This window comes from Phoxinus phoxinus (assembly GCF_949152265.1).
Source record: "Phoxinus phoxinus genome assembly, chromosome: 5".
NCBI lineage: Eukaryota > Metazoa > Chordata > Actinopteri > Cypriniformes > Leuciscidae > Phoxinus > Phoxinus phoxinus.
In genome coordinates this window covers 40,465,414-40,493,312 of record NC_136880.1, presented here as the reverse complement: position 1 = coordinate 40,493,312, position 27,899 = coordinate 40,465,414, and the positions used below count along the sequence as shown (strand labels likewise).

The 27,899-nt window shown below is 39.7% G+C and overlaps 1 protein-coding gene across 2 annotated transcripts in view; it reads right to left on the bottom strand.

Annotated features, from left to right (window-relative positions):
* The window catches only part of LOC306998594 (CUGBP Elav-like family member 5), a 212,254-nt gene that overhangs the window by 167,521 nt on the left and 16,834 nt on the right, over positions 1 to 27,899 (bottom strand). For both annotated transcript variants that reach the window (XM_079612786.1, XM_079612787.1), the window contains exon 2: positions 26,885 to 26,967. In XM_079612786.1, coding sequence (XP_079468912.1) covers positions 26,885 to 26,967 — 83 coding nt within the window. The remainder of the gene's footprint in view (positions 1 to 26,884; positions 26,968 to 27,899) is intronic.

The following is a 27,899-nucleotide window of genomic DNA, read 5'->3' as shown; positions in this document are numbered from 1 at the left end:
AAATGAATATCTATTCAGGCCAATATACCCATCTCTTCCTCTCTCGGACACACTGTATTAGCAGCTGATCAGATCTCTGCCGGGAGAATCACAGACCACACAAATGCACGTAAAATCACTTCAAAAACAAGACTTTCACTATTTGTAGTCCATGCAACTCAGCTGCCAACCCAGGCTCATGAAAGAAGTGTTGCAAAAATGATATTACGTTGCTTCTTTCATGTTTTGCGGCAGCTTCAAAGTAAAATGCCCAATGACTGGCACTAAAAAGCATGTTCAGATAAATGTGACTGTTAGTTTATCCACGGCAGTTAGGAAATTAAATGTCTGGTGTCTCACCAATGCTCTGCATTTGAACATAATGCACACTAAACACAACAGCGTTAAAGAAGGTTAATGTTTGCCTCTTATTATAAATGGCTACAGATTTGTATTTTTTTTAACAGCAGTTCCCTTTCGTAGGGAACTCGCACTGCGTCGTTGAAAACGACTCTTTGGGGACGCTCCCTAAGCGTGCGCCTCTGAAGTATGAATGAAACTAATCCAATCCTGATTGGTGTTGCGTCGTGACGTAACATGTGACGGCATAACCGGATGCATAAAAGTGTCGCCGGCGCACACACACATCAGCTTTCGCTCTTCAGCAAGCGCTCTCTGTTGTTGTCTGTCTTATTTGGTGTTGTCTGTCTGATCCAGTCACTGTATTATGGCGAGTGAGCAATTCATTAGATGTGTGCACCCCTGCCCAAAATATATTACGAGTGGGGACACGCATCAGTTGTGTGTGAATTGTTTTGGAGTGTAACACACTCACGGGCAGCTCTCGAGGGGGCTGTCTGTGATCTCTGTGAAACACTCCCTATCAGTACTGCGCTCGCGTTCCCCGTGGTTCAGGTCCCGCGTCCGTTGAGGCGGCGCGGTGACTCAGATCGCGGGGTTCGCAAAGGGATCTTGCAGATGAGGATGAGACTGCTGCGGCACTTTCTCATTCTTCATCTGAAGGTTCTAAGGCTCTCGTTCATGGTGCAGAAGCCCGCGCTGCGGCTTCTTCTGCCCGTGACGAGACCTCGATGTTTGAACTATCTGCTTCCGAGGGAGTGGATGTGTTCAGCATCGAGGCGGCCGGAGGAGCGTGAGTTAAATTCACCAGCTCGCGTTCCCCGCGGTTCGGGTCCCGCGTCCGTTGAGGCGGCGCGTCGACTCAGATCGCGGGGTTCACGGGGATCTTGCAAATGAGAATGAGACTGCTGCGGCACATTCTCATTCCCTATTTGAAGGTTCTGTGGCTCCCTTTCATGGTGCAGAAGCCCGCGCTGCGGCTTCTTCTGCCCGTGATGAGAACATGATGTTTGAACTATACACTTCTGAGGGAGTGGATGTGTTCAGCATTAAGGCAGGTGAGCGTGAGTTAAATTCACACAGCTCGCGCGCGGCGAATCAGATCGCGGGGTTCGCGATAGGATCTTGCAGATGAGAATGAGACTGCTGCGGCACTTTCTCATTCCCTATTTAAAGGTTCTGGGGCTCCCGTTCATGGTGCAGAAGCCCGCGCTGCGGCTTCTTCTGCCCGTGATGAGAACCTGATGTTTGAACTATCTGCTTCTGAGGGAGTGGGTGTGTTCAGCATCGAGGCGGATGAACGTGAATTAGACTCGCCAGCTCACGTTCTCCGTTGTTCAGGTCCGCGACTCAGATCGTGGGGTTCGTAAATAAAATAAATAATAAAATATGAATTTTGCTGATGAGAGTGAGACTGCTGCGGCACTTTCTCATTCGAATGGTTCTAAGCCCGCGATGCGGCTTCTTCTGCCCATGACAAGCACCCGATGTTAAAATAAAAAATCTTCAACATCGAGGCTTAATAGCGTGTTGTGATCCGTGCTGTGGCCAGATGAAAATTAACTGGCCACATGTTAGACAGGAAGCGCTTAATAAAAAACTAAGAAAGGAAATAAGTGAACACTTCCTGCAGCAACAATCACAACATCAGCGCCGGAGCTTACCATTTTTATTGATTTATTTATTTTTCCTGACTTGTATAATGAGTTATCTAAGTCATGGGATAAACCCCACTCCTTCCTCTAGAGCCCCTCCCTCTGGAGTTTGGCAACAGATAAATTTATCTCGCTCTTTTGATCAGAAGGATGACCTGAGGGCCGTCCTTCAGGCAAGAGGGCTTCAGGAAAGAGGTTCTACCTGAAATAAAAATTAGACCCTTTCCCTCCCCCCCGTTGTAGAGCAACTGAGGTTGTTCTCACAGCGGAGCCCTCAGGAAAACTATGTGGTTGCCCGCCGTCCAAGACGCTTCGGGCCACATCAGTTTCCAGCGAACGCATACTGTTGTGTTCGCTCCAAAAAGCTTGAAAAAGGGCATTGACTATGGTTACAAAATCGGTCTCGACTAATCCCTGCCGGTCATCTGCTTCAGGGGGTCGAGAACAATGCTCAAAGAATACCCGAAACCAGCCTCAAGTGGCTGGTTCCCGTAATAGATTTTGTTGAAGCGTGTCAAACATATCTGCATGGGTCCTGCGTATAAGCAGGATTGGGTGATGGAACAAAAAGTATACTCTTTACTGGTCAGAGAGGCCATATGATGGGTTCCTCCTCCAGACAGGGAGTCCGGATTTCTCAGCCGGTACTTTATAGTTCCAAAGAAGGATGGAGGGTTCCTGCCGATTTTAGATCTGAGTCACTTAAATCGTTCTCTGAGGAGCTTCAGGTTCAAGATGCTCATCGTGAATCAAATCAGGTCCGAGGACTGGTTTATCACGATAGGTCTAAAAGACGCATACTTCCGTGCTCCATCCTTCCAATATACAGGAGGTTCCTGAGGTTCGCTTTCGGGGGCGAAGCGTACCAAATTCGGGTTCTTCCGTTTGGCCTAGCACTCTCCCCTCACAAAAGCTCCAAGTGTATGGATGCAGCTCTGGTCCTACTGAGGCTTCAGGACATCCTCACACTTAATTGAATCGACGACTGGCCCATTCTGGCTCAGTCTCGAGCAATGGCAGTTCGGCATCGAGATGTCGTCCTTGGCCGTATTCCCGAGCTTGGGGGTGAGACTCAACACGAAGAAAAGCGTGTTGGTACCAGCTCAGAAAACTACGTTTCTGGGCGTGGTATGGAACTCAGATACAATGTGGGCACATACGTCTTCCGCGTGTATCGAGTCCATCTGGGCCATGGCATCCGGGATAAAGCTAGGCCAGGCCATCACTGTAAAGCAATTTCTAAGACTGCTGGGCCTCATGGCAGCTGTGTCCAACATAATACCTTTTGGACCTTCTACACATGAGGCTCCTTCAGTGGTGGCTGATAGCCAAGGGGATTTCCCCAAGGGGGAATCCGTTCCGAACAATCAGGGTTACACGCCGATGCCTTCATTTCCCTAATTAATATGGAAGAAACCTTGGTTCCTGTCCCAAGGGCCAGTGTTAGCAGCGTCATGTCGCCGGAAAACCGTTTCGACAGGCGCCTCCTTCACTGGCGTGGGCGCGGTCATGGATGGCCGCTTTGCCAGGGGTCTGTGGCAGAACCATCAACATGTTTGGCATATATTTTGCCTAGAGATGTTGGCTGTGTTCAGGGCTCCGAGGAGCTTCCTCCCAGACATCAATTTATCTGAACCGACAAGGGGGACTCAGATCGCGCCCTCTATCCAGACTGGCGCATCAGATTAATCTATGGTCCCAGGGGAAATTATCTAGAGCAATATATGTCCCGAGGGTTCAGAATCAGGGAGCAGACATCCTGTCGTGGCAGGGGCTGAGGCCCGGGGAATGGAGACTTCACCCAGAGGTGGTGAAGTTGATATGGCAGAGGTTGGACCAATGGAAGTGGATCTGTTTGCGTCTCGAGAGACGTCCCACTGTCCACTTTGGTTCTCCCTCACTCATCCAGCCCCACTGGGGTTGGATGCCATGGTACAGGCTTGGCTGAGGCTTCGCCTGTATGCTTTTCCCCCGATCGCTCTGCTCCCGGGAGTCCTGGAGAGGGTCCGTCAGGAGGGCATCAGTCTTCTTCTGATAGCCCCGTTGTGGCCGGCCCAAGTATGGTTTTCAGACATATTTTCACTTCTGATAGCTCCGCCGTGGCAGATTCCTCTGAGGAGGGATCTGTTGTCTCAGGCGGAGGGCACAATATTCCACCCTCGCCCGGAGCTGTAGAAATTGTGGGTCTGGCCCCTGAGGGGGTCCAGTACCTAGATGCCGGTCTATCAGCTGGGATGGTCAAAACCATACTTTGCTCTAGGGCTCCGTCTACTATGAGATTATATGGCCTCAAGTGGTAGGTTTTTCCACTTGGAGTAGAGAACATGAGTTAGATCCAGTTAACTGCCCAGTGGCTTCAGTTCTGGAGTTTCTTCAAGATCGTTTCTCTGCGGGTCTCTCCCCGTCCACACTTAAGGTGTACGTGGCTGCCAGTTCGGCGGTCCATGCACCACTGAGTGATGGGCCTTTGGGGAGGCACCAACGGGTCATACTATTTCTCCATGGTACATGGAGGTCAGGTCCTTCCTGGGACCTGGTGGTGGTTCTCGAAGGGCTATCCCTGGCTCCCTTCGAATCCCTCCAGTCGGCTTCGCCTAGGACCTCACGTTCAAGATAGCCTTTCTCTTAGCTGTTTCTTAAAATTATTAAGAGAGTGGGAGATCTCCAAGCCCTGGCACTAACGCCAGCTTGCTTGGGGTTTTGCCCCCGGCAGAGTTAAGGCCATCTTGCACCCGAGACCCGGCTATGTGCCTTAAGTGCATTCTAACATGGCTAGGTCCATGGTCCTGCGAGCATTTCATCCTCCACCTCATGTGTCGGCAGAAGAAGAGAGGTTCCTTTGCTCTGCCAGTCAGGGTTCCGAGTATTTACCTTGAGGGGTCCTCTTCTTCGAGGAGGTCGGACCTACTGTTAGTGTGTTTTGGGTCACCTAATAAGGGGCTCCCGGCATCCAAACAAACCATAAGTAGGCCTACAAGGTGCGCAATTTGCCTTCACCTTTGGCCGTAAGGGCTCATTTTAACAGAGGCATGGCGTCCTCTAGGGCCCTCCGTTCGGGAGTGCCCCTCCAGGAGATCTGTGAGGCAGCCGGTTGGGCTACCCTGCACACTTTCATCAGGTTTTATTGTCTTCACCTCCTTAGTGCGTCTGGCGCACGAGTGCTCTCGTCCTAGCTTAAGTGCCTGAGATCAACTTCACTCTAGGACAGGCTTTTTCGGTGCGTGGCCTAGTGGGTATTCGTTCCCCAAAGAGTCGTTTTCAACGACGCAGTGCGAGTTCCCTACGAAAGGGAACGTCTCGGGTTACGACTGTAACCCTTGTTCCCTGAGGAGGGAACGAGACACTGCGTCGTCTTGCCACGCCCCTTAACGCCTGGGAGCGGCTTGCTTCATCGCGAGGCTAATGTGTGTGTGCGCCGGCGACACTTTTATGCATCCGGTTATGCCGTCACATGTTACGTCACGACGCAACACCAATCAGGATTGGATTAGTTTCATTCATACTTCAGAGGCGCACGCTTAGGGAGCGTCCCCAAAGAGTCGTTTTCAACGACGCAGTGTCTCGTTCCCTCCTCAGGGAACAAGGGTTACAGTCGTAACCCGAGACGTTATATGCCAGCCTATGGAAGCTTGTTTCCGCCAAAAAATAAAACATTTTAAAAGATAATTGCGATTTCTTTAATCTCACAATTGCGAGTTTACATCTCGCAATTCTTTATTTCTCAGAATTGCAAGATATAAAGTCAGAATTGTGTGGTATAAAGTCGCAATTGCGTGTTATAAAGTCAGAATTGCGAGATATAAACTCACAGTTCTGACTTTTTTTCTCGCAATTGCAACTTTTTATCTCACATTTCTGACATCTTTTCTCAGAATTGTGAGATATAAACTCACAATTGCTGACTCACTTTTTTCCCCTCAGATTTTCGAGTTTATATCACACAATTGTGAGAAAAAAGTCAGAATTGTGAGATAAAAAGTCGCAATTACCTTTTTTTATTTTTTATTTTGTGGCGGAAACAAGCTTCCAACAAGCTCCAGTCTTATTTGGATTATTTTAATATTTTGGACATGTTCCAATCCGGTTTTAGCTTAATTAAATAGCACTGAGTCAGCTTTGTTGAGGGTTACAAATGATATCTTGCTTGCTCTGGATTCAGGCTCTTGTGTTGTGCTGGTTTAGACCTGAGCGCTGCATTTGATACCATTGACCACAACAATCTTCTTGAACGGCTAGAATATATGGTGGGTGTGCAGGGCACTGTATTACAACGGTTTGCTTCCTACCTCGAAAAGAGGACTTTTTCTGCAAGTTTAGGAAGTTCATCTGCGCCTGTTTTGTTCGGTGTGCCCCAGGGATCCATTTTGGGACCTTTATTGTTTCCCCTTTATATGCTCCCCATGGCCCTCATTTTTCATAAGTACAACATTTCATATCACTGTTATGCAGATGATTCTCAGTTTTACCTTCCAGTAAGGCTTGACACCGCGGCTTCATTTGATGTGTTATTGGAATATGTAGATCAGGGGTCTCCAACCTTTTTACATTTGAGAGCTACTTTTTAAAAATGAAAGTGGCCGAGAGCTACTCATGTAATACAATACTTAAATATCTTAATTAATGTCTCATAACTCTCATATTAACAACTATCCAAACTGTTTTAGACCTAAAAGAGCCTTTGTAGGCCTATATATGTCACCCTTTAATGTCAGAGAAAAGAACTTATTATAGAAATTATAGAAAAGTGCACTTTGCATATTATATTGTAAAAACACATAATTATAGTTGATTGTAGTTTATTATAACTACTGTAGAGATGAAATGGCATGAACATTGTATTTCATGATTATAGTGACCAAAATGATCATGTTTATCACAGAACCCTGTTAAAAAAGTACTAATACTACACAATTCACCAAGTTTTATGTAGAAAACCAGCAAATAACAAATAAAATTAGCATCAATGTGCACTTTCTGTTTACATAAACATTAAAATAATAACATTAAAAATGATGGCCAGATTTTAAAGAAGTGTCTTGCAACATGTTATCTACTAGACTGTAGATGATATCAAGAGGAGGATGACAAATCATTTTCTGCAGCTAATTGAGGATAAACGAGAGGTTTTAATTATGGGTTGTCCTGCAAAAAGGCCAGTTAGGTCCTCTCTCAACAAATGTACGCAAACAGATTAAAAACCTTGGAGTGATCTTTGACTCTTCACTATTTTGTGATACACATTATTAGTGCTGTTATTAGAGGAAGCTTTTTCCATTTAATATCTATTGCAAAGTTGAAGAACCTTCTTTCAAGCAAAGATTTAGAAGTTATGCGATTCATGCATTTGTAACATCACGATTAGATCATTGCAACTCTCTTTATTCTGGTCTTCCTCAATCTTGACTGATCTCGATTGCAAATTGTTTAAAATGCGGCTAATGAAAATCACTTGCTCTTAACCCCCTGGGGTCGGCAAACGTTGACATGTTTATGTGACATCATTATAAATAAAAGTTGTTGTTGTTGTTGTTCCATACCAGCCTGTAATACAGCAAATAAACAACAAACACATTTGCTTAAACAAAGAAAAATTGGCAACGGGGATCGGAATTGGCTTATTTGCTGGCCAATGAACAATCATGATTGATTGACACATCATCATTGACATCGAATGTGGAGCCATGTTTGATTTGAGAGCTTCATATCTGCAGCAAACAACATAAATGTGTCTGTTTCTCACACAAAGCTAATGTATGATATCAGAAGACTTGATAGCATATGGACTATATAATACCTTTATGGTGAGTTTTTTTTTTTTTTTTGGAGCTTGAGGGCCCCAGTCCCCAATAACTTTCATGATTATGACAGAATGTTCATTTTGGGATGAGCTATTCCCTTTGTTTTCTGGCTTTATGGGTTTCTTTTTATATCTCCAATAGGGACAGAAATGTTTTACCTGTGCATTAGAGCTGCAGTGAGACTGAGAGGAGAGAGAGAGAGAGAGAGAGAGAGAGAGAGAGAGAGAGAGAGAGAGAGAGAGAGAGAGAGAGAGAGAGAGAGAGAGAGAGAGAGAGAGAGAGAGAGAGAGAGAGACACACACACACACACACGTTCTTCCCTCCTGTGGGCTAGAGCTGCATTATCTGTCGCGAGGTGGACAGAACGCGAAAGCAAAATGAATAGCTCCATCTTTTGTGAAAATGAAAAAGCCCTGCAAAGGCAAACAGAAGAAATGAAGTGCAGACTAAAGCAGAGATGTGTGCGCTTATGAGATATTCTGGGAATGATAAAGCATCTCAGACAGTAATGGGGTCTGAGACAGTGACCTTTAGGTTGTAATATTCCCCCGTCTCTCCAAACCTCCCGCCATCAACAAGTGAATCTGCTTAAGCGGGCGAGAGAATAGAGAATACGACCGCAGAAGAGAGAGTCTGTGTGGCACATCAAGGTTATTGCGTTTTCTCTCCAAATGACTTCCTGCATTAAGGAAGAAATCAACAGAACATGACCACAGCTATTTACATGAAGAAAACAAACAGGCTCATTAGTGTTTTACTAAATCTAAAACTAAACTTTAAAATATGAATTAATTAAATGTAATAGATAAAATTACAGTGGTCGGAAAACAAACAAACAAACAAACAAATAAATAAATACTTTAGATTCAAATTTTAATTTAGTTCGGTTAGTCAACCACAGTTTCATTTAGTTTTGCCTTTTCATTTATATTTCATTGATTATTATTTTAGTTCACTTTTTAAATCAGTATTTTCTTTTTAATGTGCCGTAATAACCGTTTTGTGACAATATTGCGTGATTTCATGCAGCATGATTGAACTGAAGCAGATCTGTTTACATCATTGAATCATTATTTTCCTGTTCATCCCTGTAAATTATCCCTGTATTATATAAAGCGCTATTTAAATAAAGTTGACTTGACTCAAACAGTTAGTATAGGAACATAAAGACATGCCCAGTTGTGTGTGTCTATAAGTGTCATGGGTGAAATTAACATATTCTCTCTATATCTGAAACTGGCAAAGCCAGACGACAGCACACACACAGAGGAAAATGAAATTCTCATGCCTCGTTATAATTCAAAAAGCTAATCAGGAACAAAACAGTCCATTTATAGCAGGATTCCTTTAATCCTTCCATGGTTATCTTTTCATCCTCTCTCACACTCTCGTGTTTTTTGGCAGAATAATTAATACACAAATAAGCTTGTGGATGGGGTGCAGGAAAAATCCAGTTTGTGGTTTGAGATCTTAAAGAAATAGATCACCCAAAAATTAATATTCTGTCATCATCTACACACCCATATGTCGGTCTTGTCTTTCGCCATATAAACTTGCAAATCTAGTGCATTCACAAAACACGCAAGAAAGAATGAAGCATGTGAAGTTTCTTATTGTTCTTTGGTGTTAAGTATGCTGCACTATTGCCTATTTGCAAACAAAGAAGTTATTGCATGATCTTAAGGGTGTGAATTATACAGAGGTTTGGTGTGTGTGTGTGTGTGTGTGTGTGTGTGTGTGTGTGTGTGTGTGTGTGTGTGTGTGTGTGTGTGTGTGTGTGTGTGTGTGTGTGTGTGTGTGTGTGTTTGCTTCTGATCCCCCTAAAGGATGTCAAAGTAAGATGTTGGGGAGTCATCTAAAGTGTTCTTAATGTAAAACGTTATACAGACGTTACATGTTGGCAGAACTATAACTTTAAATGATGTTAGTCAGTGTTTTAACTTTGTTTCAACTGTTTTTTGTTTTGTTTTTAAATCAATCAAGTTTAATTGCTGAATTCACTACGTATAAAACCCTGAAGCAAGAGCCCCTGTTTAAAGACATTGCTGAGCACAGTTTGCAGTCACTGGTGGTAATAGGGTTGGGTATCATTTTATTTTTAACGATTCTGATTCCTATTCTGGGGTGTGTTTCCCGTACAATGACGTAACTCGCTGCTTCACTACTATAGTACGATGCATCGTTGGAGAAATCAAGCTAGTCACGAATGTTTCCCGAAACCATGTTGTCGCAAAGTGGTCGTTCAACCGCCTTGGCTTATGACGTCACGCACGTGGTGGAGTAATAACTTCTTTTTAATGAAACTGTTTGAGTTCGAATTAACGTTAGTTGTTTTGATATAAATTATAGACATGGCATCTGAGGACTATTTCTCATTTATCTCGGTTATTTTGCTTTATTTCCAGATTCAATCATAGACTCGTTCTTACGTAGTAGAGCTCGTTCGCACATGTGCACTCTTTAAAAAACAGTGCTTTAAATCTCTTGACGAACTAAAAGACGTAAATGACATTTGATTGTATTCTAAATAAAAGATACAGATTGTACTGAATGTCAGATTGCTTATTTGGCTCAAGATCAGGATTTATTAAGTCCACATGTCATGTAAACTAGAAACTCTGCTTCTAACCACAGGTCGAGAGCTGTCGGGAAGATGGTTTCGGGAAACACAGACTCGATGACCTACGCTGATAACGACAGAACTTACGAGACGATACATCTATAACGATGCTTTTGGGAAACGCACCCCTGCTTATCGATTATTTTCAATTCCTAATTTCGATTCCAATAAGGTAAAAAACTCAACAAAAACAAAACTTCGATATCATTCACATTCATTCTAAGTCGCATTTCAAAACATTTAATTGTAGCGGAATACCATAAACAAAAATCAACAGGCTAAAGAAGACTTACAAAAACAACTAGCCTAACTAACATAATTTTCAAGCATTTTTGAAGACAATTAAACACTCAGTATTTAAAAAAGAAGAAATAAACAAATTAACAATCGCAACTGAACAAAGATACGATTGAAAGGTACAGAAATCAAATGTAAAATAGCACTTTATAACACTACAAATATAGATACACAAGTTATTCAGTCAAGAACAGTGACTGAATTTTCTCTTTATCTTTTGTTGATTGATTAACGTTATTATAGAGACGGCAGGAATATTAGGCTGCTGTCACTTTAAGAGCTGCACAGATCCAATACACTGATACACATGCGTTTTCTTTGTCAACTGTTTATGTTCACTCAAGACATGACTGACTGTGTTTACGAGGATATTTCGATATATTTGTGTGTGTATTTGTCCTTTCAACTGCAAACTCAGTTCAGTATCGCGCACTATACAGCGGATTGCATTGCATGGGATGTGTGTGCAGCACAGAAAACAGTGCGCGGGTCTTCTTGCACTTGAATGGTTTAAAATCATATTAAAATGCACACAAAGGAATTGATAAGAGGAATCAACTTTATAACATGTATCAGATTCCTGACCTTAAGTATCCAATTCCGGAATTGAAATGGATTTTCGATTTCCAACCCATGGGAACAATAATAAAGGGAAAACTTTAACAATAGATCTCAAGACTGACTGTCCATCCCATAAAGCATTGCTTGTCCATCAGCTTTAGCAGTTTTTTTACACTTTAAATAAAGCCAACATTTAACAGTTTTTAAAAGCATGTTGAATAATAGAAGCTACAAGAGGATTGCAGGTCAACGTTAACATGATACGGGACGCCTCGTAAACGTGCATGTCTACAATACATTTTATTTTACAGATTTAATTACCGGCCAAATCAACAAATTCAGTCAGATGGGATTGTTTCCGCACTGAAAACTAAAACCCCAGTATTTGAGTTGCTGCTGAGAGCATCTATCAAAGTGAATTTAAGACAATATCGATCATGAAAATATGATGAATTATGTGGATAATGCAGCATTAGAGGACATTAGCAAAGGCAAAACTTGAGAAAATAAAGAACAGGACTGGATTTCGAACGTGGATTTGATCAGTGTTTGCATAAAATCTATTAATTGTTTGGTTGCAATCATGGTTTCGCTGAGTTTTACATTTACATTTATGCATTTGGCGGATGCTTTTATCTAAAGCGACTTACCTTGCATTTTAAGTAACAGATTTACATACTTATTAAAACTGGGAGTAGTGAAAAAATATGATACACAGTGTTTTGCCAGATGAGAAGTTTATCATTTTTTTACTCTTCTTTTCATAACTGCATCATATATCACTTTTAATTTATTTTATAACTGTCTTAATTTTCCTTGCTTTTAGTTTTTGATGATTTTAATTCCTTTCAGTAAAGCACTTTGAATTGCCATAATGTGCTATATAAATAAACTTGCCTTTAACATTATCAGTTCTTGCTTTCCCTGGGAATCGAACCCATGACCTTGGCGTTGACAAGTGCCAACGCTCTACTTTTTGAGCTACAGGAAAACTTTGAAGCCATTTCAGAGAAAATACATAAATACAGCAATATGTGTATCTTCAAAACACACAAAAAAATCCTGCAATATTTAAGCTATATATATACACTGCAATATTGACCAGTAGTGCTCACTCAGGGCTGGACAGACACTCTTGAGGTGTTGCAGAAAGCATCTTCACGTCAACTTCACTAAATCAAGCAGGACATTGAGAGGTTTGCATCACACTCACTAACACAAACAAAATGACAGCGCTATTTGGTGCCAAACACAGCAGCTCTACATCATGCGTTTGGCAGCCGTGAGCAAGACCTAAAATAGCTGCTTGTCAATAACATTTAGCACAGATCCACTGCGGCCTCTTTCCACGCTGTAGAGAAGCAGAGACGGCCCGTTTCAAACCCCTTCTCCCTCTCATGTTTAAAAGGAAAGTAAATTAACATAAATTTTTGGTTTATTGAACTGATGTATAAAATCAATAGGCTATCACATTAGCAATTATGCTGATATTCGGGAAAACAGCCCTCTATATCCTGTTATAAATATTAAAAACAAGAACTCATACAGGGACATTTTTGACCCATATATCTTTATATTTTTGGGAGGCATTTTTGCATCAAGCCTATGTTCATTTCCGTGATGGCGGGGCTCTTTTCGGAGAATAAAGAAACTCATTTGAAACAACTTGAGGGTGAGTAAAGTTTTTTTTCAAAGTGAACTATCCCTTTAAGTGTACGGTACATATAAATATGTATAAAAAAGTGCATGGGAAATATCATGAGAAGTATAATTGTTTTTTCCATTAGCATGTTTCTAACATAACAAATCAACACTCAACAACAATAGAATGCAACAATAAGCATTAAAAAACATACAATTATTATATTGAGTAAAATAGTGATCAAAAATATTAAATGATATTGATAAAAAATGATGAGTATAGTCTTATATCAACATTTACCAATCAAAAATCTACACTAATCTAAAGTGTATTATATTAAGTAATTCATTCTTATTAATTAATGATTAATTATATTTATAAAAATCCATATTTCTCCCTATACATTTTACAAATGTGTGGAGCCTTATTCCCTGAAGTTGCACATTTAAGATTGGAGCTTGTGATTTTAAATATAATATTGTCATTTTTTGTGTCTGTGGGCGAGCCGTATGAGACTACATCAGTCCTAATAAAACCAACAGAGCACTTACATGCTGGATTTTACCCATCAGGACTAAATAAACCCACATAAATACACAGAGCAGGAGATAATGATGTAAAAGAGAAAAGAGACATCACAAATATGATCATATTAATATCGCAATAACTTTTCCCAGGCAGCAATGCAACAAAAGTTTGGAATCAGTAAGATTGTTTTAATGTTTCTGAAAGAAGTCTCCTATTCTCATCAAGACGACATTTGATAAAAATACAGTGCAAACAGGAATATAGTGAAATATTACAATTTAAATAGTGACCAATATTGACTCAAATGTGTCTATTCCTATTTTTCCTAAGGAATTTTAGGAGAAAAATCTAAGACTAACCAGATACTTAAAGTCTCCTGAGCTTTTACGTTCCTTCATCGCTCTCACAAGTAAATAGCTTAAAGCAGTATATGCCATCATCATACCATCCAGCCCTCATACGGACACACACACACACACACACACACACACACACATGAACACGGACAGGCCTATTTGTGAGGCAGATATAGTGTGACCACTGAGGATGAAGGACAACATGGAGAATTTGTCAGCAGAAATCACCACTCCAGCTGCTGAGGGACACACACACACACACACACACACACACAAACACACACATACCACAGCATACATATGTATAAACGCACGCTCATAAACAAACGCGCACACACACTTGCCTCGGGCCAACTCCAGCAGCACATCACATTACTGCTGCACTTTGAAATGAAAAAAGAAAGACATGCATGGGGGCGGGACTTAGTGACCTAGAATTCATGAGCGCAGCATTGGATCGTTATTCGTTTTGATGTGTGACTGTGTGCGCCTACATTTTAGGTCATCGCCAAGTGGCAGCAACATGGAACTCTCTCTCTCTCTCTCTCTCTCTCTCTCTCTCTCTCTCTCTCTCTCTCTCTCTCGTTATGTAAAAGGCCTCATTCTCATATCCAGCCTTCATGCCAATGCAGAACACAGCAGCACACAGAGAGAAGACTTGAGCTGATATGAGCTGGAGAGCAGTTCAGATTTACTCAGAACTAGTTTAGTTTACTCTAGTGGCTCATTAAAGAAAGAAACTATGAGATGTTATGTGCTTTCCTGTGATTTAACCATGGTTAAGGTGTGTTGCTACTAGGTGTGTTCTGCACACACAATGCAAAAACCCTTTAACTTGTTGGCACAACTGATCCCAGCTGGCGGGCCCAATGCCACTTTGTTTACCTTTGTTTACATTAACTATATAAAAAACGGTCTACAAATGTTCAAAATGTTGACAATTAATATCCGTCAAAGTTTTGGCATCAGTATCCAGTATTTATTGCTTTTAGAAATCAATAGCAACAACAATATGTTTACACGAATGCACAATTTTTTGTCAATCCAATAAACAAATCCAATGAATCCAATCCAATTTCACATTAAAGTTCTACTTATTATATACATAAACAAAATAAGAAAAAAAATCTATATATAAAAGGAGAGACTTTTGCTTTTCAGATGTTTCTCCGTAGAGTTCCCACACTTTATGACCTACATTTTTCCATAACTTGAATAAGGACTCACTTAAAAGGAGCTATTTTAGTCAATTAAATACTTTAGAGCTGAGCAGGAATAGAGAAATGTCCATAACGTTTTAAATTTTTTATTAATTTTTTTTATTAATTAAAGCTGCAGTCCGGCACTTTTTTGGTTTAAAAATATCAAAAAAGACGTTTTTGAAAAAAAACGTAACCAGCCAGTGTTCAAAACGATCTGCTTGCCTTACCTCGATTCAAAACGGTAAGCTTGTAATAATGATTTTAATTCCAGTGGTACTGGTGGATTTCCGCGGGAATTTCGAGCATGTCTTTGCGTCATTACGTCACTTCTGTACACATAGAGAAGGAGTCCCCGGCTAGCGTGTGTGGATGATGGAGGAGATTTAGCTTAGCACTTGGTATGGCGGATCCCGAAAGTTTAAAGCGACATCAGTGACAACTGGAGATTCACCAGTTGTAAAACACAAAGACTTCGGACTTCAGAGTGGCTACAGAAAAAATATATTTTTCACGTTTTGACGTGATATAAGCAATCGTTAGATTTAATCAGCATGATAGCCTACTGCAATGCTTCCCCCCACCCCCGAATTTGGTCAGAACAAACGTGAATGTTACTTACTTGTTCAGATGACATTTTCCGATGAAAATTCTAATGTTGACACTTTCAAAAAGTATACTCTGAGATTGCTGATGATGACAGTACAGTATCCACAGCGACGCAGCAGCCTCAATACATTGTGTTCATCCGCGCTGTTTCATGCTGATTTACTACCCACGCACAGTTAATAATTCCGCGAATAACTGCAATTGCAGATTTCTAACAGAGATGGCGACAAAGAGGAAAAACGACGGACTGCAGCTTTAAGTGGAGATCTTAAAAGTCAGTAACCCTGAGAAAAAGATCACAGTTATCTCACATGTGCCTCATTTAGAAGAGATAACATCAACCAATAGCATATTTCACACAGTATAAAATTACCAGAATGATTACTTGCTTATACTTAATTTGAATTATTATTGCCTCATTGTAATTATTATATATGCATTTCAAGTCATTTTAAAGGTTTCTCTATATATATATATATATATATATATATATATAATATTTTAAAAGTCAGATTAATCATCAAATTACTCGATTAATCGTCAAAATAATCAACTGATTACTCGATTACCGAAATAATCGTTAATGACAGCCCTAGATTAGTTCAAAAACATTTAAATATGCACCTGCATTGTTTGAATTAGTCGAATAAAATACTATTTTTCAAGTCATATATTTCAACTAAAGATTAAAACAAAACAAAAAAAAAGTGTTAAAATATCATTGTGCAAAAAAACATAAAAAAGTGATAAAATATTATCATCTCATCTCGTGAGTGTAAGTGTGCAAGTTAAATTTTTTTATTTACGAACAAAAAAATAGTGGTGAGTGAAAATGTTGAGTGCTAACTTTGGAAAACCACTAGTAGCCACAGTGGATGGTGAGCAAAAAAGTTAGTGTCAAGCTCTGGGCACAACGGTCAAAGACGTCCATCTAGCACATATTTACATAGAAACATTATTAAAAAGCAGATTGTAACAAATCGTGCCATCTCCAATTATGATTGGCAAAAAGCAGACTTCTTATGTCAGTGTGTTCGTGCTCATACCGGTAATCTTCATTCATTGTTCACACACATCATTATACCAGTAATTTACTGTTAAAACTTATAATACTCTTAAATTGCCAGAACTGATTTACCGTTTTTTTTCTTTTCTTTTTTCTTAAAGGTCCTGTTCACACATGATCTCTTAACGGTAATTTACCGGTAAATCTAGAAACAGTATGTGTGAAAGGGACTAATGTCTCAAACTGTGCTCAAACCAAGATACCAAAGTCTGTGATCAAAATGAACAAATCTCAATATGAATGCACAAGTGATCTGATCTATTATTAATTTTATAGCTCCATACTCTTACTGTATGACAACTATTGACTTATTTAGGTCAGTTTTTATTCCCACAAATCTTGACAAAGACAAAGTTGATACGTCAGTTCAGTTAGCAGTGCTAGTACAGGTGTTTCTATGCAGATTACACGACACTGAACTCAAATGAATATGCCAGGAGAACATCTATGCCTTTTGTTAGATGAATTGTGAAACGAGACAGCGAAGCAAAGCAAAGGTGCCACTACGGTCGTCCACTGGCAGTGTGTTTGCGTGTGTGTGTGTGTGTGTGTGTGCATGTGTGCTGGCTGAAATTGCATTTTTTCTCATTACACTTACACTGATAACAGGCTTGCTGCCGTTTCTATGGCAACTATATATCCCTCAAGCTGTGCCTCGCTGAAGGATGTCGAGAACAGCGGATAGAGAACACACACACAAACACACACACACACACGTAGAGATCCTGCGTATCTACAGCTGAGCTCTATTGAGATTCACTCCCAGCTGTGATCCTTCCCAGAGCCACAGAGTTATTGAAAATACACAACTGCTATTTACAATCTATACATGGTGATGAATGACACGATAGACCCCTATAGACACATTATACACTCGTGGTTCTCGACTAGTTTTGCTTTAGAATCCAGATTTTACATTGAACATAAAATGGTGACTCAAAACAGTATCATAACGGTTCATACTCTGGACCAATAACACCAATGAAGTCCATGCCTCCCTTTCTACAGTGCGTTTTTCTCCTCCGCTTCCTTAATTTACTTAAATATATGCTGACTGTGTGTCCACAATCGTTTTTCCTGTTATCTCTGTGAATCGTCCCTGCAGGGATTCATAAGAAGCTTTACTGAACTAAAACACATTAATGTATGTTTAGTTCAGTTCAATCAAATGGAATTTGATTCAACTGAATTTAAGAGAACTGAACTGATTTTTAATGAGGAAAAGGACTCGCCCCTGTGGAAAAGAGGGTCGCCCCCAATCTCATCTGCTCTCATATGTGAGGATGGAAATACAGGGCGTTAAAATTGACCATATTTACTACCTTGATTCAGAGGCATAAAATCATATCTCTACATTCTGTTTCACTCAGAAATATGTCATATTACAGAAGTAAAACAGGTTGCAAACTGCCTTTCCAGGATCTGTACACCATCTGGCAAATTAATTTCCATGATTTTTTTTAGTCTTTTAGTATTACTGGATGTTTAAAAAAATATTTTTTAATGAGATTACAAAAACAGATTTATAGCCCGACCACATTAAGGTGGTTAAACTATCTGGCCGTTACCATTTTGTTTATTTAAAGGCGTATTATTCAAGTTAAAGTCAGTAAATTATGGAGTGCTGCAAGGGTCTGTTTTGGGCCCTCTGCTATTTTCAATTTCATGGTAATATAATTAGAAAACAAATTAGTTTCCACTGTTATGCTGATGATATTATATATAGGCGTATCTCATCACGTCACGAGTTGACAGAGTGTGTTAAAGATATAACATTTTGGATGACCAGTAATTTTATTTTATTAAATTCAGATAAGACTGAGGTATTACTTATTGGGCCAAAAATCCATACACAGAATCTCTTAGAATACAATTTGCATCTAGAAGGATGCACTGATACTACATCCTCTACATTATAAGACCTAGGCGTTATACTAGACAACTTGTCTCTCGAAAATCATATTTTATAAGTTACAAAAACAGCCTTCTTCCACTTCAGAAATGACCTCTAGACTAGATTACTATAATGCATTACTAGCTGGTTGTCCTGCATCTTCAATTGAGTTCTTACCAGGTCAAGAAAATATGTGACCCTGGACCACAAAACCAGTCACATGGGTCAAGGGTCAGATGTATACATCATCTGAAAGCTGAAAGCTTTCCATTGATGTATGGTTTGTTAGGATAGGACAATATTTGGCCGAGATACAACTATTTGAAAATCTGGAATCTGAGGGTGCAAAAAAATCGAAACATTGAGAAAATCGCCTTTAAAGTTGTGCATTTATGTTCACGATTGTGCTGCATTCACTCACAAAATTTATTTTTTATATATTTACAGTATGAAATTTACAAAATATCTTCATGGAACATGATCTTTACTTAATATCCTAATGATTTTTGGCATAAAAGAAAAATCGATAATTTTGACCAATACAATGTATTGTTGGCTATTGCCACAAATATACACGTGCGATATGTGACTGGTTTTGTGATCCAGGGTCACATATGACCATATAACCCCAATTTGATCATTTCTACACTGATTACCTATTAAGTTCCGTATTAATTACAAAGTATTGCTACTAAACTTATATTGCGCTGTAATCCATCACGGTATTTAAGGTCACAACAAAACTCTGGGCTTCTGATAGTCCCTGGATATCTAAGTCCACTAAAGGTTTCACATTTGGCTCCTAAACTCTGTAATAGCCTTCCTGATAATGTTCTGGGCTCAGAGACACTATCAAATCTAGATTAAAGACACATCTCTTTAGCCAAGCGTTCACATAATGCATCTCATAGCCTTGCACTCCAGTTATATCAGATCAAATGCGCATGACTATCTACTGCCTGAAATTTTATGAGCAGCAGCTACGATAATTATTTTCCCATCCCGAGGTAACCAGAGAGTACGCCAGCTCCAGTATCTCACGAAGATTTCAGATGACCCAACACCTGTGAAGAGACAACGCCAACTCTGAATCAACGGCCCAATTTTCTATATATTATAATCATTACGATCACAACTTAATTGCTTTAATGAGTTCATCGTTTCTGCCCAACTGAATACATGGCGTTAGCTAACTACATGATTCGTATTATCTTAGAACTGTATATTTCTGACATATGGACATAACGACAGTCACATCTAATAACAGATCAATCTGTAATGTAGACATGCATTTTCTGTAAAGTTGCTTTGAAACGATGGGCCCTATCTTGCACCCAGCGCAAATGACTTTGTATGCCGACGCATGTATCATTCCTATTTTGCACCCGACGCACAGCTGACTTTTCCCTCCACAGACACACGTCGGTAAATTAGGGAATGAACGGAAAGAGGAGCGTGTTCCGGCGCAAACGTTCCCTGGCGCTATTTTGCAGTTTCAGAAAACAAATCCGCCACAGACCAGGAAAAACCCAGTCTAAAGTCAGTGGCGTGTTATTCAGATGCTATTTTAAGGACGCATGCTTGGCCATAATGTAGCGTGTGCACAACACACACACACTTTGCTTCTCTCATCTACACAGACGCAGCAGTTCCTATTTTTGCGAACCATACATAATTACAAGGAAAAATATTACCACACGAGGTAGATCATTGTGGTGTCCATGAAGATAAAGATAAATCTAGCTTACACATTTACCCAAATTATTCAGGCTAATTGTAGTAATGACGGATCAAACCTGTTTTATCAATAGTGGCGAGACACATCGGTATATAAGGACATCTGACAAAGTGGGTTGTCCGTCAAGAACAAGGAAACAAAATTCTGAAGACTGTGAAATCACCGTTACCATCATGTAAGTTGCGTGCGCTGGCAAACCCGCCATTATAATAGCAATCCGCCATGGAACAAGCGCGCCTGCTCTTAAAGGGAATGTGAGAAGACGCTCTGATTGGTTTATTTCACGTTACGCCCAAACCACACCTATGAGTAATGTAGCGACTTCAGACCAACACATTTTAGATTTGCGTTTGTGAGATCCGCCCACAAACGCCCACTTGCGTTACGCGTTTGATTCTTGCGTTTCAGATCGTTAAAATAGGGCCCAATATGTATTGTGAAAAGCACTATTCAAATAAATGTGAATTAAATAGAATTTTCCACAACTTTTTAAGGATTGTACTAAATTACATTACTTTTCCCTGCATTTCATGTTGACAAATGGAGAAAAAGAATGGAAAAAATGAAATGCCGAATGCCAGTACAGCACCAAACTGCAGGGATTCATATGTATTTCTACGGCCTCTGATCTCATTTTACTCCGTTCTTTTATTTGATATAAAAAAAAATATCCTTTCTGTCCCAACTGTCTAATAATGTCTTGTACGAATGCAAAACAAGTGTAAGATTCACTGTTTCTCCATCTCTCTCTCTCCTCCTCCTCCTCCTCCTCCTCCTCCTCTGACCTCTCGTGCCCTGATGCCTGCATTTCACAGACTCTTAATGGAGATGTGGGAACTCTGTGGGGCCTTTGTGGCTTTCCGTTCAACATACACACATGCAGAAGTGCACATATATGCCTGGGGCTGTCAACATGACCCTCGTCACCCTGTTTGTGTATACCATCTACTTTCCTTTCCTGTAAACTCGACGTGCCCCGGCGTATTCCTGCACATATTACTCTATTCATCTTCCAGCTCCCTCTATTTATATTCTTTTGCGCTCCGTCTCTCTCTCTCTCCTCTTCCTGCTTCCCAGACATCTCTCTGATAAATACCCTAGTTATGAATTATATTGTAGTTCTTGTGGCTGAACCAACCAGAGCGCAATAATTCCTCATAGTACAACAATACAATCTGACAAGCCGATAGAGCTCTTAAATAAAAGGAAAGTAAGGAAACGGTGCACGCACACACCATAAATTTCCTCCAGACATTTCAGTTGAGTCGTCTGACTTCATGGGAAATCGTTGAATTGTACAACAAGGTTGACTAGCGCACACTCTTGATAACAATACAACATTCATTAATCAATATTAGTGAACGTCTGTGTGATTGATCGTCCCCTCATTTGTTTTGCATTAGATCTAAGAACTTAACTGGTCCCGTGTGTTTTAGTTGAACCTGCCGGTTTGAATTGCAAAAACTAATACCGCAACTGTACAATTTCATTGAGTCAGCATGTCTGGATAAAAAAAATCATGTTTACAAGCTCCCAAGCTTTTAAAGGGATAGTTCACCCAAAAATGAAAATTCTGTCATTAATTATTCACCCTCATGTCGTTCCAAACCTGTAAGACTTTCTTTCATCTTCGGAAACACAAATGAAGATGTTTTGATGAAATCTGAGAGACGTCTGTCCCTCCATTGACAGCTACACAACTACCACTTTGAAGCTTCAAAACAATCGAAAAACTAATCCATATGAATTGAGCGGTTTAGTTAAAATTTTTATCGCTTATATGATATAATGAACAGATTTAATTGAAGCTTTTATAAAAAAAAAAGCTCTCAGATTTCATCAAAAAGATCTTCATTTGTGTTCTGAAGACGAACAAAAGTCTTACGGGTTTGGAACGACATGAAGGTGAATAATTAATGGCAGAATTAAAATTTTTGGGTGAACTATCCCTTCACACCAGAGGTGAACTAACACATCAGAGGATCAACTTGTCTGTTGGTTTGGCAAAGTTTAAGCTTCATGATGGCAAAACTTTAAAGAGTTTGAATATTATATCAGTCATATTATATTTACCCATAGATAAACATATCACAAAAAAAAAAAAATCAGTCAATGAGAACATATTTTATTATTAAATTAATAATATACTCTACAGTTCTGAAAGTCTCTTATGAACGGTAGTGTATTTATTCCACTTTATATGGAAGAAATAGCTTTTTATTACTTGCCACTTTATTGTGTTGCATCTGAATAGGAATTAATGTAAAATCAATTGTAAAATGTCTGGCTCAGCGTGAATTATGAAGCCCAAACTAAATCTTGCAAACTAGATTCACTAAAACCCTTCACCCCAATCCCAACTGGCCACAAAACACACACACACACACACACACACACACACACACACACACACACACACACACACACACACACACACACACACACACACACACACACACACCAGTGAGTGACTGCTGTTTCTTGTTTCTAAACCAGTTCAGGTGTCACATGACTGACTGTTATTCCACTGACACCCCGTCTGCTCCTGAAATAGTCACTCCAGCCTAAAATTACGCTCCACTGCTCTCTTTTACAGTGACCCCACTCCAAACACATACACAGAAACACACACACCTCCAAGTAAAAGTAGCTCATTCCTTTTTCAGACACCCGCTTCTATAATTGGGCTCCATCCAGACACATTCAGGGTTCATAACTTAATCTTAATCTGAAAATTATGACCAGTATCATCCAAATTCACGGTGCTACACGTCCCATTAAGACCAGCTTGTTTGCTTGGAAATCAGAGTATGAGTAAATCAAAGTGTGTGTGTGTGTGTGTGTGTGTGTGTGTGTGTGTGTGTGTGTGTGTGTGTGTGTGTGTGTGTGTGTGTGTTTTATACTTTATACTCTAATAATTTTTAGACTATTGCGAATCATCGAGAATGAGGATTAAAAATGTAAAAGTAGAGATGCACATAAAGATTTACAAAAAAATGTAATATGAAAATTTTATTTAAAAAAAAATTCTGCACACAATTTACACATTTACTCAAAAAAAAAAAAAAATATATATATATATATATATGAAAATATAAAAGACAATGTCAACATACTTGATAGGTTGAATGACCACCACTGTTTATCAGCTAATTTGGCACAAATATATATATATATTTATTTTATTTTTGGGTTGGTAAAATGCAACCTTGTTCTTAACAGGTTTTCGTGAGATTCAGTTGTGTTTGTGTGTGTGTGTGTGTGTGTGTGTGTGTGTGTATGTGTGCATAAATCCGGAAGTGCATGTATTTATGTGCTTTTCTGCATCTGTGTGGGCGAGCCAACAAGGTTAATGTTCATAACCTTTCCATAAATCTACTGGCGCTCTTTTCCACCGTTGTGGTTTCCGGCAGCTGGCCCACGGCAGCGATAGACCCCGCGGGAGCGAATGAATGTGCAGCCACATGTCTGATCGTGACAGCCGAACATGTGTACATGTGCTCGCACGAGAGCCAGACAAACTCTATAGCTCACCTCTGATTAACACACGCTACATTCCCCATGGATCCCACGTCACCTGCATATACAGCTCCATTCACACACACATCTCAAACACAACAATGAGGTTAAATGGAGATCAAAGTTTCCTGTGAGAAAGACAATGGTAATCTCAGTATATCTCCTCTGCTCTGCTATCATTCACTCGACATTAAATTAGCAGGAGAGACTTAATGAAACAGGATTTCCTCTGAACATGAGCAGACTGACAGTAAAGAGCCAAAGGCATGAAGAAATAAAACATGTCTAACATCTGCCACACGCAAACATCTGAAGGACGTGTTTGACCCCCCAACGTTACCGGGATGAAAATTAACACTTCCACTACATTCAGCAAAACGTACCATAAAAGTGCTTATATAAAACAATCTCAATCTCCTTTTGATAAAAATATAGTTATAAACGACACAATTTGTATGAAAATTGGATAAAAAAAATACAGAAAAGAAACCTTAAAGGGCTAGATATACTCACGGCAAAGTTATTTTTTATTCTTCGCTAAGCGGTTAGCTTTTTTTTTAAATAAAAGCATAAGAAAAGCATCTAATCATAGTAATGTGGATGTTTGCAAAAGCTCTGCAATTTAGCACTTCAGTAAAGTCACGTCATGTTTATTTATTTAGCACTTTATACAATAGACTGCTTAAAATCAAGCAGCTTTACCGTATTAAACATGAAAAACAGTGTCAGTGTCTCGATTCAACAGAAGTACAACTTCACTGTGTGTTCATGTTCTCACTCGCTGGTCACGTTTGACCTCGACAGACTGAACAGGAGAAATGAACCGGAGAAGATTTCCACGGGAAAAAAGGCGGAGCCCCCTGCGCACACCAACATATTACATAATCGCCACGGACCAATGGTAGTAAGATGTTTGCCAGCTTTTCCAGAAAGTTTGTTTCAAACTCCAAGATCGCTTTGGCCTGATTTTGTTCGAAATGACATTACAGCAGTTCATCCTTTTATCTCGCTCGAAGTATATCGGGGCCTTTAGCCTTTGCAATATTGACTATTGTGATAGAAATATTTTATGTAATGGGTATTTTCAACATTGAATGTACAGAGAAATGCAGACTAAGGATGCTCAGGTCAAATAACTTAACCAAAAAGTGCTTAACACAGAAGAACTAACAGTCACATGATTAGCTTAGATCATTACAAACCAATCACAGTGAGGAATACCTGAGTGACATTGATTTTTACTCAACTATGGTATAAATGTACATGTATATTTCTATTCAGGAGACTCACTTGGTTGTTGTGGCCAGTGATCTCCCGGCCGTGAATAAAACGTAACTTCTGTAAAGAGCAACTTAGGAGTCGTGTCAGGTATATGCGGCGCAGCTGAGAAACAGATTATACGCTCAAGACAACAACAGAACATCTGTGTGTGATTGAGGAAGTGATAGAAGCTTTTTGACGGGATGCCGTCACCTTACTTCAGGGACGTATTGTATTAAGAAGTCAGATTTAGTTGGTTATATTCGTATTACATATTTCCACAAGACTATATAGCCTCAACCCAGCTAACAGGGAACGTTCTTCCAGTAATGTTAACAGAGCGTTTGCTCAGTGTTATCTGGGCTTTAATATTGCTCTCAAAACATTAGCACAAAAAAAGTATTTTTTTTAATACAACATTTTTTAAATGTTACTTCTTGTTTTCAGAATGTTCCAAAGTAACATTCCCAAAATGTTGGCAGGATGATAAAATGGAATGTTTCCTTAACGATTGCGTAACCAAGTAAAAACTTTTTTAAAACATTTGACGTTAAGAGAACTTTCAGAAATAGCGTTTTCATAACTTAATGGTAGGGGTGTAACGGTACGCAAAAATCACGGTTCGGTACGTACCTCGGTTTTAAAGTCACGGTTCGGTTCATTTTCGGTACAGTAAGGGAAAGAAATGCAAAACATTAAACTGCTGGTTGTTTACTATAAACTTTTTTTAACAATTTGTTTACACTTTTTTAAACACTTTTTAATGAAATATAATTAATAAAAAATATAAAATAAAAAAAGAATAAGAAATAAAATACTGCTGCAAAGTTCTCCACTAAATAAAATACTCTTAAACCAATATTGGCCATGACGCTAGCTATGGTGATCGGGCCGAATTTTAGGCAGTAGATTTTAGACAGCAGTAACCGAACCCGACCCAAGCCCGACAGGCATAAAGATATTTATGTCCGAGCCCAACCCGAGAATTAAAATCCCATTTTTTTTTCTCATACTAATGACACATGTACGTTTGTTTGTGTGGAAAGCCCGCTTTTGGAAATGTCAACAGATGAGCACATCAGCGCGCATGGAGCAGCAAGCTCTCTTAACACAGGCGCGCATGCACGCGTTTCGTTGTCACAGCAACATAAATAAATTTCCGCACACAGGAAGACAGATGTTATGGTAATATTTTACATGTATTTGAATCACAAAAAAGATTAATCAGATTTAATCAGTGCAACGCGGAGACTTCCGACACTTAATATGTTCGTGTGGAAACTCGGAATTGACGTATGTTCCGCACACAAAACTAGCCTAAATTACGTGAAAGATTGCATTCGGTGCACATGAACCGTACCGAAAGTCCTGTACCGAAACGGTCCGGTACGAATACATGTACCGCTACACCCCTACTTAATGGTAAAACATGTGTAATGATCTTATACCATATTTTTGTTAGCTGGGAGGAGTTTTAGACCCTCAAATATTAGACAGTAATTTTCAAATGTTACTTTAATAAGCTAATTCCATTGAATCCTTTTTTTTTTAGAAATTGACAGCACCAACCTCTTCTGTTGTGTGCAAAAGAACCTGAACATTCTGCCAATTTGTGTATTCCTGTTAATTTGGGAGTACAAATATAATATTGATTACATGTTATGATATAAGAAGAACACAGAAGAATTTTTTTTGTTGTTTCTGAATTGCATTCAACGGTTAGACCATTTCTGCCTGAAATAGATGAAATAACAACAACAACAACAAAAAAGACATTAGATAAAAAGATTAAAGGAGACTTACCCCTGGTAGAGTCTTCTGTTCATGCAATGCATTCTGGGCTTTGATGGCTGATTCACGAGCGCAGTACGTGAGGAACGCACAGCCTGTGAAAATGAGACGAGAATCAGATCTGAACTTCACACACCGACACAAAACACGCACTCATGCACCAAAGCTGCCATTTATCACAAAGACTCTCTGCACACGAGAACAGTTGTAAACTAGATTTTTACATGTTCTGAAGAAAACACGAGTGATCTTTGCCTGTGCAAAACTCGTATAGGGTTTTCTGGGTGGTTGCCAGGGCGTTGCTATGCTGTTGCCAAGCTGTTTTGTGTATTCTTGACATGTTGCTAGGGCTGTGCGATATGACGATATATATCGGATGGACGATATAAAAAGTCTATCGATTCATATTATGCTCTATCGTTCATATCGTGGTGTCGCAAAAAATATTGTTTACGGCAAAACTTTTTCATCATTTGGAGGACTGCAATCTTACACGCCGCCATGAGAATGGCAGAAACGTGAATAACATGGCGAGTGAAGGGTGATAGAACCGGGTGTTTCCGAGCAGGACCAGCCAAGACAAACCGAGGAGCTCGATCCTAAATGAGGGGCTACCTCTGTAGCATGAACATGATTTGGTAAAATTTCTATATGTTTGGTTGACTATTATATTTTGATAACGAACATGCTGCTATGTCAAGTTAGCAATGCAAGAACGTGTGCGCGTGCCGTGAAGCGTCGGCGCGATCACAGGAACAGGAATCCGTTACTCCGTAATTTATGGTCATACAGATAGAAGCAAAAAATGATTCAAAACTGTAAAGCAGTAAAATACAGAAAACAAGCTCGGTTCCCTTTTCTAACATCTCAGTTTCCTTTTTGTGAACTTTGGACCCTGTCGCATGATTCGAAGCTCAGCAAAATGCTTCCTTTCGTTTTGTTAATCTGTAATTATTTAAGGCAAATAGCCTATATTTCGCATATAGGCCTATATATTAGTTTGATATATTTAGCTTTATTCTGTTTT